General features: G+C 33.1%; 1 protein-coding gene across 3 annotated transcripts; it reads left to right on the top strand.

Annotated features, from left to right (window-relative positions):
• Window positions 1-5,347: 5,347 nt before the first annotated feature.
• On the top strand, window positions 5,348-16,175 carry LOC105344381 (cell growth regulator with RING finger domain protein 1). 3 transcript variants are annotated; one of them, XM_034468097.2, is made up of 6 exons: window positions 5,348-5,490; window positions 7,968-8,104; window positions 8,538-8,712; window positions 8,927-9,068; window positions 14,936-15,043; window positions 15,696-16,175. In XM_034468097.2, the coding sequence occupies exons 1-6, from the start codon at window positions 5,402-5,404 to the stop codon at window positions 16,137-16,139; spliced, it is 1,095 nt and encodes a 364-aa protein (XP_034323988.2). In that variant the 5' UTR covers window positions 5,348-5,401; the 3' UTR covers window positions 16,140-16,175. The 3 variants fall into 3 exon arrangements, with proteins under 3 accessions (XP_034323988.2, XP_011450463.3, XP_065943649.1); XM_011452161.4 differs by having other exon boundaries at window positions 8,535-8,712; XM_066087577.1 differs by lacking the exon at window positions 5,348-5,490 and adding an exon at window positions 6,928-6,962 and having other exon boundaries at window positions 8,535-8,712.
• Window positions 16,176-17,819: the final 1,644 nt, after the last annotated feature.

Raw genomic sequence — 17,819 nt, 5'->3', positions numbered from 1 at the left:
TTCACAATTCAGTTTTGTTATACTTTTATATTATTACGGTATATTCAGAATCTAAAATGATAATTATTTTTTTACCTCTGTATTCAAATTTATTAGGGAATAATCATTGTTCGTCGGAGACCAATATTTGTGTGGCTTTCGTTGGTAACTCTTACTCATGAATTTATATCCCCATGAACGTATATACAAGCATTTGTTAAATATTTATTGAAATTATTCTGAACTTGCTACCAACGAAATTACATCCTCATGAACCAGAAAAAATTTGGCTATACCCATGAACATTGACCCCCATGAATAAAAATGATTCCACAGTAGTTTAATTTAAATTATTTATTTTAAAGAACATGCACATGTCTGTTGCAATTGGGAAATACCTTTTTGAATTGGTTGTTTTGATAAATTCATAAGTTCCTTAACAATATTATTTTTTATTTTTTAAAGGAAGTGTGGTAATATAGACGGTGATTTTTTTTTTAATGATTAATGCTTGTGTAACTTGTCTGCACCTCTTCAGTTCAAGGGTCTGGGGGCTGAACAAATGAAAAAAGTACAGTAGTGAAAAACTGTCCTCTTCATAAGGATTAAACAATTTTTAGTTTGCAAATATACCAGGTATATGAAAATGACCCTTCTTTTACTCAAGGGAAAATCACAATTGATAGTATGGACTGCAACACACACAATCCCCGTGATGAACACTAACATATGCCTTATTCAGGCAGATAGTGTTCACCTTGTGGTATGCACAAGCCTGCATAGATAGTACATGTACATGAGCGGATCTAGAGTGGGTTCAGACCCTACCCTTGCAAAATTCAAATTTCTTTAAATCTAACACACCAGACCCCCCCCCCCCCCAGAAAAATTTTACTTTCTTATTAAGTCCTCCAACTAATATGATGTACATCTTCCAAAGCAAATTATCAGGAATAACAGAGGTAAACCTCCAGGAGGTTGACCTCTGCAAATTCTGACTACGGTATCAAGTGGTCTGCCTTTAAAAACTATCAAGTTAATGTGGCAAGCCTTCATTGCAAGGCAATTAATTTATTTACTGAATCATACAGTAGTCTTGTAAGTCCTCTCCTCTGGGCTTCTGATGCCAGATGCACGCAGATAAACATGTATTCTGTAAATTACTTTTATCGATTTCAATGTATCGAAAGTCTTGGAAAGCATTTTTCATCAATTTTAAAATCTTGTGATTATTTTTTAAGGCGTCGAGCTAATGCTCGGCAGCCTTCTAGCGATCGTCTGGATTGGCAATCGTCCAAAAATTCACGCGCTGCACCGCCTTTTCAATGCGCATAAGAAAAGAGTTCCTAAAAGTATTAAACGTATTACAAGATTTTTTTTCCATTTATTCAACTAAATTGTGTACAAAAAACCCAACTTTGCCTCCCTGGTGATTGACAATTCATTGCATAAGAATAAATTATCTTAATCAAGAAATGGCGGATGAATACAATCAGGCCTAAGTGTAAAGATTCACTAGATATTATTTTAGTTTATCGCTTACATTTTAATTGGAGACCGTGCCCGATAGAAATAACATTTTAGATGTAAATTTATTTGTTATCGGGCACGGTCTCCAAAATAAATGTAAGCGATAAACGCATCTAGTAATATCGTTGCAGAAAATAAACTCGATAATGCAGTTGGTTTGGTCGAGCATTATAGATAGCACGTGTTGTGGATTTGTTTGTAAACAACCATACCATAGGAAATCTTGTTTCAAACGGGAATTGAAATAAATAAATGTATGTTTTATTATAATTAGGGACACACTGTTAATGTATTCAAATTATGAACCTGTGAAAGTTGTTCAAAGACTGTTTGAAGCAGAAAGAAACAAATTATTTTTGAACTTTGAAATTTCTTCGATTTTTGCAATTATGATGAGTTATTGTATTAAAAAAGCACCACTACCTATTTTATAAGAAAATATTCTGATTTTTGTTTTTAAAGCAGCAGAAAACATAGCTGCAGGACTGTAGCTCCCGGTCTGAAAAAATTCGGATGGACGACCTGGGACCCAGGTCGTCCATCCGAATTTTTTCAGACCGGGAGCTACAGTCCTGCAGCTACAGAAAACATAATTCATATACCGGTACTTTCTATTCTAAGTCTAATATCATTTGATATGACTATTAGTACAGAAATTCAAATTATTGGTATCATTCTATATAAAAGAAAAAAATGTCAGCTCGACGCCTTTGTGGCCGTTCCGGCCTTTGATCTGACAGTTGTAAACTACCCTAAATGTATGTAATTTGGCAATGCATTCTATTTAGCATTTTTATATCTATATAGATAAACAGGTACATTTAGGAAAGTGCACAACATATAATTTTACTGGATATAGAGGTGACAGACAAAAAGAAACTTGTTCAGTATGTTACTAGACACAGTGTCATATTTTCAACTTTTCAGAATTTAACCTACATACCGGTAATCACAGCTAACCTAAAATCAGTAAATCCAAAGGAAATAAATATCATGAATGTGATTTTTTTATTTGTAAACACTAACAATTAAAAAAAATTGTAATACATAAACATACATTATTGTAAACTATAAATTGACATGAAGTCAACATAAATATAAGTAAATGTAAATGTCAAGAACTTAGAAAGTATTGATTTTAGCAATACTGAGTACATGGAATACATTTTGAGTACATTTTGATTGACTTTAAAAAATTTTGGTCACAGCTCTATATCACTCAATCAAGTTCAAATCTGACTAGACAAGAATAATGAGAGATCATCAATTGTTTTGTTGGAGTCAAGTTTTCTTTGGGGTGCTTTGAAATTCTGCTACTGTGGAATTCTTAAATAACTCAGCAACCATGTCTTTGGGGTTTTTACGCTTCATAAATCTTGATTGTGGATTAATAGCATTCATTTTTATTTTCAAAGTACTGGAAACATTCCTTTTAGTTTTCTTGACATTATCTAAAATGTACTTGTCAAGTGGCTCGTTCAAAAGCGTTTTGTTGTTTTGTAGTGATCTAGTACGTTTTCTAGGTTTTCTCATTGGTTTTGCATCTTCATGGTTTATAGTTTCAGGTTGCTTCGATCGTTGGTTTGGGGACTTTGGTAACTCAAGACTCTTGTTCCCATGCTCTGGATTCCTGAGCTCTCTGTCTTTGGATTTCGTATTATCAGCATTACTTGCAATAAATGAGGGATTTCTTAATTTCGGTTTTATTTCCCTGTAGGTTTGAACACTTTTATGGACATTCACTGGTGAATACTTCTTTGGAAGAATTGGAGCGGATAAACTTTTACCCATTGCCTTTTGCTTTATACTTGGTTTTGGAGCACTAACTGTATTCAACAGGTTTGGTTGCAATGTTGAGGTAATTGGCATTGAAGATGCTGGAAAGACTTGAGTCACTTGACCAGAATTACCAGTAATGATATATTGATTGCTTGTTGGAATACTAATCAGGGTGTTTCCTCCAATTCCTTGCTTTGAATCTTTGCTAGCCAGGCTTTGTTGTGGAATGCATTCACTAATGCTAGATTTTGGAGCTAAAAGCAAATTGGAATGAATTCTTGGAGCTACAGAATGTATACAACCAATAGGTATGGAGTCATTGAAATCAACACACGGAATCATGGTATGGAAAATTCCATTTCCTGGTTGACCAATCCTTACAGGGGTTGGAGCGGATGAACGATTCATTGGTATTGGTAACTTTGGTTGCACATTTGAGGTCACAACTGTTCTATTGTTTATAACACTGGTGCACTTAGTGATGTTTTGTGATTGCATAACCATTGGCACTTGTACTGAATGTGTTGTAGAAGTACTACAACTGCTTGTTAATAAAACATTATTTTGACCAGCAGCTGTAAAGGATGTTGAAGTTTTTGCATCCGGGTTCACTTTATTGTGGTTCACTGTGGCTGCTTTTGGTGTGGAATTTCTTGGTCCTTTGTTTACAGTACTCTTCTTCTGACTCTTGTTTGAGACTTTAACTTTCTCAGTCTCTGGAACTTTTGGCCTTCCACGACTTTTTTTCTCTCCCACGCATTTTGATTGTGAATTTTGTGGAAATATTGGTAGTTTGTTAAAAGTATCTACAGAATTGCCTGACATGGGAATAGGAACAAGGTTTTCCTGCAATTTCCAACTCTTTCCTTGTTTCTGTAGCTCTGCAAAACTAAGGAAAGTAGCTACAGTGACTATATCTCCTTGATTACTTGAAAATTTTGGCAATATAGGGGGATTCTTTGCAATCTGACCAGATTCTGAAGTTGTTGATGGTTTCATAATTGGTAATGAGTTTGATGCTATGTAAACAGCATTGCTTTGTTGTGGTATTGGTACTTCTTTCATTAGATTATTTAGTATTTCTTTATCTTTCTCAACTGATTTTCCTGCTGAGATGGAAGGTTGACATTGCGACTGCTTTTCACAAGTAAGTTCCTCTCCATCATCACTATTCATTGCACAATCATACTTAACACATACTGTTACTGTCTGATCATCTGCCTCTTGCTTTGAAAATATCTGAATGTTTCCCATCTGGTCATTGGTTTGTTCACTTGTATTCCAAGTGTCTTCCATGGACTCAACAGGTTCAAGTTTAACGTGTACTGAAGACATGTAATTTTCAGTTGATTCTATTGTTTGTTGTATATCATTTTGAGTACAAGACGGCAATGCTGAATTGACTGTGTTGGCCTCAACTATTTCATCTTTTAACTGCAAATTTTCATCATGATGTGAATCTGGGTACAAGTTTGTAGATATGTTCTCTGAAATTTGCTGAATTTTTAGCTTGTCATTGTCATTAGCTGAACAGTTTTCTGGACTTCGTTGGTTACACATGTAATCAGATAAACCACTGTTAAGATAATACTTAAAATCTTGAAATCCAAGTTCTTTTAAAGCACCATCAAGTCCAACAGGAATGGAACTTATTTCTTCCCCATATATAAAATCTATAATTGTTGACAACATGTCTGAATTAACTTTGGATAGTTTTATCTTGGATAATTTATTTCCACATCCTTTATATTTGTTTGATAGCAAATTTCGGCATTCCTCAAACGCTGCAACCCATACACAACTATGAATACGTCTTTTTACACCGTCATTGGAAAAAACTTCAAGATCACATAAAACACTATGTTGTCGCATCAATCGCAGTCTTTCCATAATACGGCAATTCATGTCAAGTTTCATTTTTTTCTGATCACGTCTGTGGCTGTGTTTCTCAAGTCATCGCTAAACCGACTTCCTTGACTTTAAATATAAGCCAATCAAATGCCTTCTCTCATGAAAATTTTCCAATCAACGCACGGATGGTCGTTTCCTAAAGCCAATGAAATTCAGCTTTGCTTCTTCTCGATTATGACGAAACTTCCGGCAAAACATAAACATGGAAAGTGCCGAAGACGGAGAGTCGAAAACAACGCAGATCTTTGCTTGCCTATTGCTTGTGTTTACTTTTGTCATAATTTTAAAAAGGTATTTGAACACCCAAAGTGTACAGAGTATATCATAATTGCATAATATGATAATTTCCTTGGCAACATCTGAACATCGTTGAAACTGAAAGTGTGCAATTGAGTGGGGGGGGGGGGGGGGGGGTGAAACTGAAAGTGTGCAATGGAGTGGGGGGGGGGGGCGGCTATAAAGACGTTTCGACCCTTAGACACCATGGCTCGGTAACGACGCGACTGATACATCTGTTTAGTAATTGTTTTGATCTAGTCCCAGGTATCAGCCTTCTGATGGTATCGGTCTGCGTCCTTCAGGCGTGGGCCAATACCAACCGCTCGAGCTGATATACCAGAGCCGAAATCAAAACAACAGTATGATCATGATGATATTCTATGTTTTGTGGTTGTGTTTGAAAGTCCACGTGGGGAAATTGAGACATGGAGATTGAGACATTATTTTAATTGTTTTGATAGAATATTTTTTTGTTTACAACATTTTTTATAAATAATAATTTGTGTTTCCTCAAACAACTTGTTATAGATACTAGACTTTGACGTGTGCGTGCACGGGTTGACATTGCATATGATATCGGACATTTACGAAATAGATACATTGACACACTGTATAGTTGACAGTTACATAACGAAGCTTTAAGCCTACAATAATGCTATTGATTTCACTACACTCTGCTTAGGTAGAATAATCTAACTGTGTCACGGGACAGACCTTCACCCAGTTAAAATGCCTCCCATGTACCCGTAATGTTGCCAAAAATTGCAGAATTGCTCCGAAACGATTTTTGAAACAATTAATAAAGCTGCATTGAAATTCAAAATAACAGTAAAATTATTCAAACAACCCATTTTGAGACTAAATACCTTTCATTTAAAAGTTTAATTCATACTAATGAGGAATTAACACTTTTTCACCAATGTTTTTTACTCGCTTCTTATTTACACACCATGTTGACATTCGGAACTCTCGGGATAAGAAAAAGTATATACCTTCAGAAATTATTAATTATTATTTTAATCTTACCTTAGTTGGTAATGTTCATCATAAGCTCGCAATATTGACAAGGTATGCAGACAATATTTGACTATTGATTTATGTTTTATTTAGCTGAATATGAGGTAACTGACGTTGACTATCAAACGATCCAAAAGTTATGTTTGCATGTTACTGACTGACTACGAAAATACCTCAGGTTGATCAATGTCATAGAGGACTTGGCAAAAAGTGTTTTGTTTTCTTAAGGACTATCAAGTGAGACATTTACCGCGGGTATATAAAATTCTATGCAGTGAAACTCTTCGAAATTCTCATTCTCACCTATCAAGTACTCAATGAATCTTCCCTCCACCTTTTTTCACTCTCAATACTTTGTTGCTGTTTAATTTTATACATCTCTCCATCCTCTGCAGTCTAAGCAAATCCTGCAATTTTATTCAGCTCCAAACACAACAAAGTGATGTCATGTCAAAGGACAACTACGGGTACTCAAATTTAAAAGTCATTTTATTGGGCAACTACTCCAAATAAAATGACTCATATGGAATGCAGTTTATTTATCAAATAATATGAAATGATGAGATAAGTAGGCAAAGTGTCGGCCATATTGCCGTATATGAATCCCACCAGTCGGACATAGAAATATATCCGGCAATCATGTGCCATGTTTAAACTAATGAAAGTGTGACATATCAGTCCGAGGGTGAATTTACCAGAGCCTAGATATATTTGGTTAACCTGATGCAATTTATAACAGGGTTTTCCAAAGGAAAAATCCGGTTACTCAAATGATGAAAACGGTGGGCGGGTAGCTGCCAAAGGGGTACCCTTATTGTTTGGATAATTGCTTCTACACTTTTCAAGATAAGAAGTTTATGTTTTTCAGATCAATTGGACATATATTAGAGGTGTACATACTTGGATTTTGATTTTTGATAATTTATGAATAAAATACCTGATGTTGAACTTTGTCATTTTCTTGCAGAATATTGCATATAGGGTCCCCCTATTGTACAGATAACTCTGTCTATAGTTTTCAAGATAGGAATTTGTTGTTTATAAATTCGATCAGGGTTGACAAATGGTTATGGATACAATTCACATAAAAGAGAAACCCTGGGTTTGCTGTCACATTGACAGTTTTTCACTTGTTTTAAGATGTTATCAACTGACAGCACAGTCGATCAAAATTATTTCTTTGATTACTGGGGTTTGCCTCCCTTTGCTCATTATGTCACTGATAGCTATTCAGTATAATTATGTACTAATGGTATATAGATAATCTATTCATTTCTTAATTTGCATGATTGTATTTAGAAATTTTGAATGCTCATATAATTATCAAATGCACAATTCATATTAGTTCCTAAACACATGGGGTTTTTTTTTCATAGATTAATAATTTTTTATATCTACATATATAATGCAAAGAGTTGTTATATTACATGATGTATCATCCAGTGTGTCAATTTATTGTTTTTTTTTTGCAGGTTTAACTTGGAAGAAATATTTCTGCAAAATTTTGATGCTGTTCATCACGTGAATTCAACGTCTGAAGTATATGTACAGGAAGTTTGCAATCCGTTCCATGTGACTTTGTCAAAGCAACACAGAACCAGCACAGAGGGTACCTAGCTTTACTAAATGGAGTCTGAGATCATACTGGAAACATATTATGTTTGGCATATACAACGTGTAAAATGATTATTCAAGAAGTTAAAGTGGATTTGAATTATCTTATTTCCTTGTGCACCTACGTTAAACGATGTACATGATTGACTAGATACTGCTTTCTGCCAAAAACGCTAAAAAGAATACTCAGTCAAATTAATACATCTACAGTATTAAACATCTTTCTTTTGAAAACCATAATTTAATATGTCAAAGAGTGTTAAAATTTTCGGATGTCTTCTATTTTCAATCCTGATAAAGTGATTTCTTAAAATCCATTAATATCTCAAAAGATTTTTCTTAATGTATTTTTGTCAAGTTTTCGATAACTGCACTTTTTAAAAAATGATTTTGCAGAAGATTATTAATACATTGTTTTGTTGTAGAAGGACTGAACCTAGAATTGTCACTCTTAAAGCCAGGATTTGTGAAGCTCTTTTGGGGAGCAAACATCGAGGAATTTTACAAAGAACTTAAACATCCTTGGGAAGTTCTTAACAGCAGAATTCAAAATGAATTTTTTCTAGAAGACAATAAATTAAAAGTCTCAAATTATTCAGAAAGGTACAAACATTTGTTATCATTCTTTAATGTAGTATGATTGGTGGATTTCCAATGACTGGAAGCTTGCTGCACAGTAAAACCTCAATTTATGAAAGGCAAACCATTTTGTTGACCAAGATTTTTATACCCTGTACGTTTCCAGTATTTGCCTATGTTGCTGCTTTTAACACATTTGGAGCTGATTTTGTCAACAATTATATTGTCTGATTTTCAGATCCCAAGTGTGTGAAAAGTCTTTATGGCACACAACAGTGCCAGACAAGATAAACCAGTACTCTGGAGCCGTCCCCAGGACAGTGTATCCTGTAGTGGTGGCCTGCACTCGAGAGGAACATGTACTAGATGATGTACAAATAGTAAGTAGTCCTATCAGATTAACCAAAAATGACATTTTTAGCTCACCGAGACGAAGTCAGGGGGAGCTTATGCTATACCCTCGGCGTCGGCGTATGGACCTGGTTAAAGTTTTTGTTGCAGGTCCTGTATCTAAGCTATTACTTGTCCTATCTTCACCAAACTTGCATGGATGATACATCTGGACCTACTTATGGACTTGAAAGACTTGGATGCTGAATCTGAGTCCTAAATTTCAGATGCTGGAGGAGGTTAAGGTTGTTGGACCAGATTAAAGTTTTTGTTGCAGGTGCCCTTTGATAGCAATATCTAAGTTACTGCAAGTCCGTACTTCACCAAACTTGCATGGATGGTGTGTCTTATGATACTGATGCACCAGACAGGCTTGAGTGCTGAATCTGAGCTATAGGTTTCGGATGCTGGAGGAGGTTAAGGTTTTTGGGGCAGGTTAAAGTTTTTGTTGCAGGTGCCCTTTGATAGCAATATCTAAGTTACTGCTGGTCCATACTTCACCAAACTTGCATTGATGGTGTGTCTTATGATACTGATGCACCAGACAAGCTTGAATGCTGAATCTGAGCCATAGATTTCGGATGCTGGAGGAGGTTAAAGTTTTTAGAGCTGGTTAAAGTTTTTGAAACAGATGCCCTCTGATGATGATATCTTAGTTATTACTTGTCCTAACTACACCAGACTTCCATGGATGGTGCGTCTTATGATACTGATGCACCTGACGGGCTTGAATGCTGAATCTGAGCCATAGGTTTCGGATGCTGGATATGGTTAAGTTTTTTGGAACAGGTCACATGTTTAATAGATAATACAGCCATTCTCCAGAAATGGTTCCAATTATGATATAATGTTGTCGCCAGCATTCATCACAAAATTATTATTTGCCGTTTAATGTATTTGGCTGATACTTTTCTCAGGAAATATCTACAGTAAAAATTACAAATTTTGATACCAAACAATATGCATTTGAAGTGTCAAATAATGTCAAATTATTTCAATACAAAATCGATTTGTGTATTTTTCAGCATGTCGCACGTGAATATTTCAATTTTACTACAATACTAAATAGCATTACGGTGATGAAAGAGACAATTAAAACTCATTTTTTATTTCAGCATCACATAGAGTGTTTTGTCAGTAAACACCTGATGATAACAATCTTTTCTTTCTTTTTCCCCCCCCCGATTTATATATTGTCGCTGAAACAGTCCTGATTTCCGTAATACGTGTTTGACTTAAAAGTAAGCGATGATATTCAAAACAATATCTATTGATATTATAGTAATTGAATGTCATAGGCATATTAAAAGAAAAATATATACAATTTACAGTCGAAAATCTATGTGTTTTTTTAATCATCGATTATGAAATTGAAAATTGAGTTTGACGCATTTCAAGGCCTGACTTCCGTAACGCCATTTTCAACTAAATTCGTGGCATTTGAAAAACATATTCATGATGCCTTTGGAGAACACAGTGTTCCAAAGCTATCTATCATCATCTGTAGAAAGATGATGTAATAGCATGGTACAGTGAGAGGAAAATTTACTAAAACCCCTGACCGGCGTAACGTATGACATCCGTAACAGTATTTTTAATCAGTGATATATGGCTCGGTTTTCTATCGATAATAATTTGGATTGTTCAGCGAAACAGGACACGAGTTTAGAAAGTAAAGGAACTTTTATATTCTTAACTGAAGCAATTAATATTTTGATACAAAGTGCATTTTTGAGAAAAATATGATGAGAGTGTGCTAAACTATCGAAAATATATGAATCATTATGTGTGGATTTATCTGTTTTAGTTTATTTTTATTTGCAAGAGATATATCAGTTGCAGATTAAAACCAATTCACCTAAGACAATTTATCATTTGACAATATTTTTTAAATATTTGCTGCAGCGTTACGGATATCAGGGGAAAAAACAGATTTGGCATCTGTTCATTCCAGTGCTTCTGATGTATATTTTCCACGACGGATAATCTATTCTTATGTTTTAAAATCAACTAAGTGGTCATTTTTCATGGAATATTAGCATAATATGCTATTTAAAGTTTACTCTATTGAAGTATAGTGCATCAAGCTTATTGTTTTCTACAACATGTGATTTGATAAAAAAAAATATCAGGTGACCAAAATATATTTGGCTTTTCAAGGTTGTATTAATATGCATGCATGTTTATATCGAAATGGTATTATTCCCGGATCAGAATATTTGATACATACTCTGTTCATGATTTTTTTTTCTAAACATGATTAGTTACGGATGTCAGTTTTTTAAGAACTAATACCCGAAACTTAAACTAGTAAGAGTTTATATATACTTGCAAAAAACAGACCTTATTTAGTTGACTTATTAGTAACAATACATATACATATGTATATATATGCATTAATACATTATATGCGTATATACATTAATGCAAAGCAGGCAAACATGGAGAAACATAAGTGAAAATCCGAAAAAGGTGAGATGTGGATTCAGTCAACCCATATTTTAATGGGGATAAGACCCCAGTTCCTCCACATAAAAAAAGAAGTTTAGGAAGATATAACCAATAAATTTCATGACTATTTAAAACATCATAGGAGTAGATATTTGTGAAATGATAATCTCTGACATCCATAACGAACTATCCAGGCTTTTTATCAAATATAAAAAGACAACTGATTTATATGTTTGACTTTTTACCGGTATATTTCATAATTGTGTTTGGTACATCCACCAGAGCATGCAAGTTTAATACAATTAGGTATTTCACTATTTTAGACAGATATTTCATGTCAACATTTTTAAATCTATGTAATGTTGATTACATACTAATTAAAGGAAAGACATTTTTTTAAAAAGCGTGCTTATTAAGTTAAAAATGTATTTTCTACAATGAATAACCTGTATTTGATTTTTATTCTCTAATATTTGGTTGTAAAATGTATTGGAAAAAATATTCTCCATGAAAAAGGTCATTTGCTAACTTCCGTAACTTTGGATCATTATCTTTAAAAATCCCTCTGACATCAATTTGTGATGTACAATTTCTCAACATCTCTATATCAATGTTCTGTTGTTTCAATATTTTAATTAAAATCATTGAAAATATGAAATTGTTCCTAGTTTACATTTAAATTTGAATGAAAGACGATGCATTATTTTCTTTTTTAATTGCTGAAAATAAAGATTTTCTTAAAATAAAGATATTTTTGAAAATATGTTCCCCTTTAATTTAAATTCTTCATGATTCTGTCAAATATGTCACTCGTATTCAATATGATATCAAACAAAGTGGCTAGTAATGTTTACTGTTATTGTACAGGCCAAGGATTAGTTGCATTAATTCACTTCTGACTTCCGTAACAGGGTTTTTAATATGGTCTTCAAAATCAAATATTTCGTGAACGAAGAAATTTTGGTGAGTCAAATTTCATAATTATATCGGCGAATAGTTGTACTTCAATATTATTACAATTAAAACACGAATATCAAAAGTTCATTTTTCACTGAAAGCAATCCCATATTTGGAACCATTTCTGGAGAATGGCTGAATAGTACTATTTCAAACTTGCATAGTTAATTAAACTGTAATATGAATGAATCACAGAGGAAGCTTCAGATGCAGAGCTTGATCTCCAATTATCAAGGATGCTAAAAAATATATCTTAGTTATTACAGGTCCTAACTTCACCAAACTTGAATGGATGGTGTGTCCTATGATACAGATGCACCTGACAGGCATGGGTGTTGAATCTGAGCCATAGGTTGCGGATGCTGGAGCAGGTTAAGGTTTTAATTGCTAGTGCCCTCTGATGCTGATATCTTAGTTATTACTGGTCTGAACTTCACCAAACTTGCATGGAGATGCGTCTTATGTATACTGATGCACCTGACAGGCTTGAATGCTGAATCTGAGCCATAGGTTTCGGATGCTGGATGAGGTTTAGTTTTTTGGGAACAGGTCACATGTTTAATAGATGATAGCTTGCATAGTTGATTTAACTATATTATAAATGAAACGCAGAGGTTGCTTCAGATGCAGAGCCTGATCTCCATTATCAAGGATGTTAAAAAAATCTTCAACCTCACTCAAACCTGTTCGATAGATAGATGTGTTTGTTGATAAATGATATAACATGATTATAATATAATATCATATCATACAATATTGTATAATATGATATTGGTTTAAAATATGATATTTTATCACATCACATGAAATTGTATTGTATGATATTGTAAAATATATTATTGTATCATATGATACAAAATGTATAATATAATGTTGTATTATATATTTTACTTTATCACATAATATTGTATCATTTGATATGATACAATGTTGTATCAAATTATATCATATCATATGATACAATATCATATTATGTTTCAAAAATGATACAGTATCATACAATATCATACTATATTATACAATATAATATCATATGTTTCAATGTTATGATGTATTATGTAATATGATATTGTAATATAATTAATACTATATTGTTTTATATATCATGATATTGTATTATGTGATGAAATACAATAACGTATAACACAATACACATATCATATGTTACAATATCATATCTCATGATTGTTTATTATGGTATTTTATTGTATTATATGATATATGTTGTAAATATGATAGGATGCAATATTTAATTTTATATTATTGTATTGATTAACATATGAACATATGAGTACCCAGGTATCATAGAATTTTTTAACAGATGATATACAATATTGTGTCAAAACAGAATCCATGAATATCCAAGATCATAAAGTATAATTTTCATTTAATATGATAAAGGTGGTCTCATAAAGGTGAAGTCTAATAAGGGTGATGTCTCTTCTCGGTGAGCTTTGTAATCTGTGATTACCTATGTTTATCTATCAGATTATCAGGGGAAAATATATAAAGGGATATATAAGAAATGATTCGGTGTTTGATATTATATCAGATTAACCGATTTATTCGATTAACCGCTATCAGATTAAGAGGAACCATCTGTACTACATGTACTATAAATTCATTATTATACGCGAGTATTTTATTCTGCAATTTCGCTGTTTTGCATTAAATCCCAATAATATAAAATTGCGATCACTAATTTTTTGTTATGATTTCATATAGCTCAAAACTGTCTGAAAAATAAAAGTGAGAATTTAAAATCTGTGAGGACGACTTTTCACGATTTTATTGGGAAATTAATTCCTCGTGTTTAATAAGGAATTAACAGTAGTAATCCCTCCACAAAAACATCATCCTAGAAAAAGACATTCTTTGATTGTAAAAGAGGGACTAGCCATAATTGTACCCAGTCTGTGCAGTAATCCACCATCAAAATTTTGATGTAGCTGTCACATTTTTTAAGTTACGAGATTTGATTTCTTATTAAGAGGGCTTGATGGTTGTGACCATTCTTAGACAATAGTGATCTTCTTTAAAAGAAGAGCTCTATATAAAGATATAGGGAAATGCTCAGATTTTAAACCTAAGATATTTAGATTTGTTCTTTACTAAACAAGAGTTTATGGCTTAATAAATCATCTCTAAAATTTTAAGGAAGATCTGATTGGCAAATATAAGACTGAGCGATTTCAAATGTCTCAAATTTGCCCCTTTTTTACGCAATACCATCTGCAAGTGAATAAGGGCAAAATATACACGAGGCAAAAAATAACTCGGTATACAGTATTCTTTAATTAACAAATACTATCCTTACATTTCCCTCTTGCTCAATCATCCAAAATTTTTATGGTTGATATACCGGTATGTAAAAAATGGAAACGCTTTCAAACATGGTAAAATTTTCCTTTTAAATGTACATGAACAGTTTGAGTTTGTTTCCTTTCAGGTCATAATGTTGTCTGTCCTACACATCAAAGACCCAGACTTACATCTGGATTCCCAAGTTTTGTTCCAGTTCCTTATCACCAATGACAATAAGATAACCACTCTTCAGGTGAGCAAGCTGTCATTAATTAAGACTTCTATTGGTTCATGAAACTTTAGCTTTTATTGTAAATGTATTGTGAAATTTTATTGGCAAAATATTTTAGTTAATAAGGCCCCACATGAAATTTTTCTGTATGGTATATGGATGTAAAGTTTGGAGGGAAAATACCAATAGATTTTGGTACATACATGTACATTGTATAAGGTACTTTGTCCATCCTTTACGTATATTTTCAATAGGTTTATATAAAACACAAAATTATTCCAGACTATCTTTTCAAGCTAATGACTTTTTTTATTCACTCTACTCCCATTCAGTGGGGTGGGGTTTAGATACTGGTAAGTCGATCAAGAGAAAATATTTAGTTTTAGAATTTCATTGATGCTTTCAAACGTCAAACTTGGCCTGCTATTTGTCTCCTCATAAAACTTCTTAAAGTCATCTAAATTTTTTTAGGAAACCTAGAAGGTGATTTTTAAGTAAAACTCTAAATAATTTATTCTAGCTGGGAAAATATGTCATTAAAAACATTAGTGTTTGCAATATACATGTACTTCTATGAGAGGCTTCCCTGGGTTGGTCAATATCCCTAATCTTTTATTCATACACTACAAAATCCACATATTGCTTTAAAACAAAAGTTATCTTCTGTTTTCAGCCATTTTATGTGTCAACAGAAACCTCGAGCAGAAACAATGAAAGGAGACAGTACTACAGTGATTCTCCATTACAGCAGTTAAACAGTGGGATTCTTTCTAGTGACATCATCAATACCACTGATAACCATGGTAACACCCAGGAAACCCTCAATGACCATGAAGACGTAGACAGTTGCTGCGTGTGTCAGGATGCAGAAATGACAATTGTTCTTCTACCCTGCAGACACGGATGTGTGTGTAGCGGGTGTGTTGCTAAATTGGACAAGTGCCCTGTCTGTAGAGATGTGTTTACTTCTTATTTCAGACTTAAGGACTTTAGTCAACAGATGTCTCAACCATTAGGAGAGCAGAATTTAGGACAACCCTCTGGTCCACATGTAATAGCAAACAATTGGTGGGAGAGATTTAACGAGAGACTTAACAGTTATTTTGGATTTACCTAATTTGTAAATAGATTGATTAAAAAATATTGTCTTTTATTGATATTGTTATTATTTATACCAGGTATGTTGATATAAAGTACTGGTTCCCTTATATTAATTTTCAGCCCAGAAAACTAAACTTTGTGTAATGTTCCAGGAATATGGTAGTTGTAATTCCTAATTAATATGGTTATTAATTTACATAAATGTAGTTTGGCTACCCAAATTACTGTCGACAAAGCTGTGCCATAGTAGGAACTGACTGACAGAGCATAATTTTGAAGCAACCTACTGTGTGTCAGTCTATCCTCTCTTCAACTTCTGCGTAAATATATGCATTATGCATGGCTAGCTCAGTACGTGGGTTGTTATTTGTGAAATAATGTATATTAATTGAAAACCAATTATATGAACTAGATGAATGAAATTTCTTCTGAAGCTAGTTCCTGCTTCCTCTTCTGAATATCAATTCAATAAAATAATATTTCTTTTATATTCCATGCAATGATTATTGATAATGTGTCAATACACCTTGATTAAAAAAGGGCTGCAATGCAGCATGGAAACAATTTTGCAGGTTTATGTAAAATCACCTAGTTATCAGGACATGCACATATTTAGTATAAAGGTCCAACAGATTTAGATATCGATTAGAGACAAACGTAATAAGTCTGATACAATAACTGTACAAAATTATATCTTTTTTGCTTGCTATTTATGGGAATGAATGTAAAAAAAACAACAACAAATGGTTGATTGATATTAAAACAGGACAAAAATATACAAATACTGTCGTCAATTTTTATTTTATCAACTATAGTTGTCCCTATTGATAATAATACCATTTCTCTGATTTTTTGTGTCAAAAACTTTATGCAGAACATGAGGTAGATATGTAAATTTTTAATTGGTTTCATTAATTGTTTGAGACCTATATTAAATGTTTCTATTAACAAACAATACAGGATATAATATATACAGAGTATTTTTGCGATGTGAAAACGGTCTTGCAAAAAAAAAAATAAATACAAAATAGAAGATCATCACGAAAATTAGCTGATATTGAGTATTGCATTCAGCAAAATTGCAAAACAAAAACAAAACACACACACACATGAAAATAATCACTAGTCACCTGGTATATGTAGTCTGATTAAAACCTTCCCCTTTCTCCTTACACTCGTCAGGTGTATCGAGATGGGGGGGGGGGGGGGGGGGGGTAACCAGACCCTGGTTTATTCTAATATAGTCCTATCTCTTTTCTTTGGATAAGAATATGTTTATAGCAGCCTTGATAATATGCTAAGTATCAAGTGCCTGTGGTCAAGCACAACATACAACACATTGAGAGAACAAAATATATTGTGTTGTTGAGTGCACGAGAAAGTGATGATTTAACATGGATAAACGTTTGATAATATTACATTATATATTTTACGTTTAATGGTATTAACGAATGATAAATATATTTAAAAAATATAATGATTGATATCAACTTGTCAATTCTTTAAAAAAAAAGGAGACATTGGGGGCAAGCATTAGAATTTGTTTGTGCCACACTTTATAGACATAAATGTTGCATAGTTGTAACTTATGATTCTTTCATAGTACAGTCCGTTTGTTGGACACATTTTTTTAAGGATGTTTTCTTTTAAATCAATCAAACATTTTTTTGCATAACTATACGTAACAACAAAAGAT

Source organism: Magallana gigas, chromosome 6 (assembly GCF_963853765.1).
Source record: "Magallana gigas chromosome 6, xbMagGiga1.1, whole genome shotgun sequence".
NCBI lineage: Eukaryota > Metazoa > Mollusca > Bivalvia > Ostreida > Ostreidae > Magallana > Magallana gigas.
The sequence above is the reverse complement of the archived record's forward strand: the minus strand, read 5'-3'. Positions and strand labels throughout refer to the sequence as shown.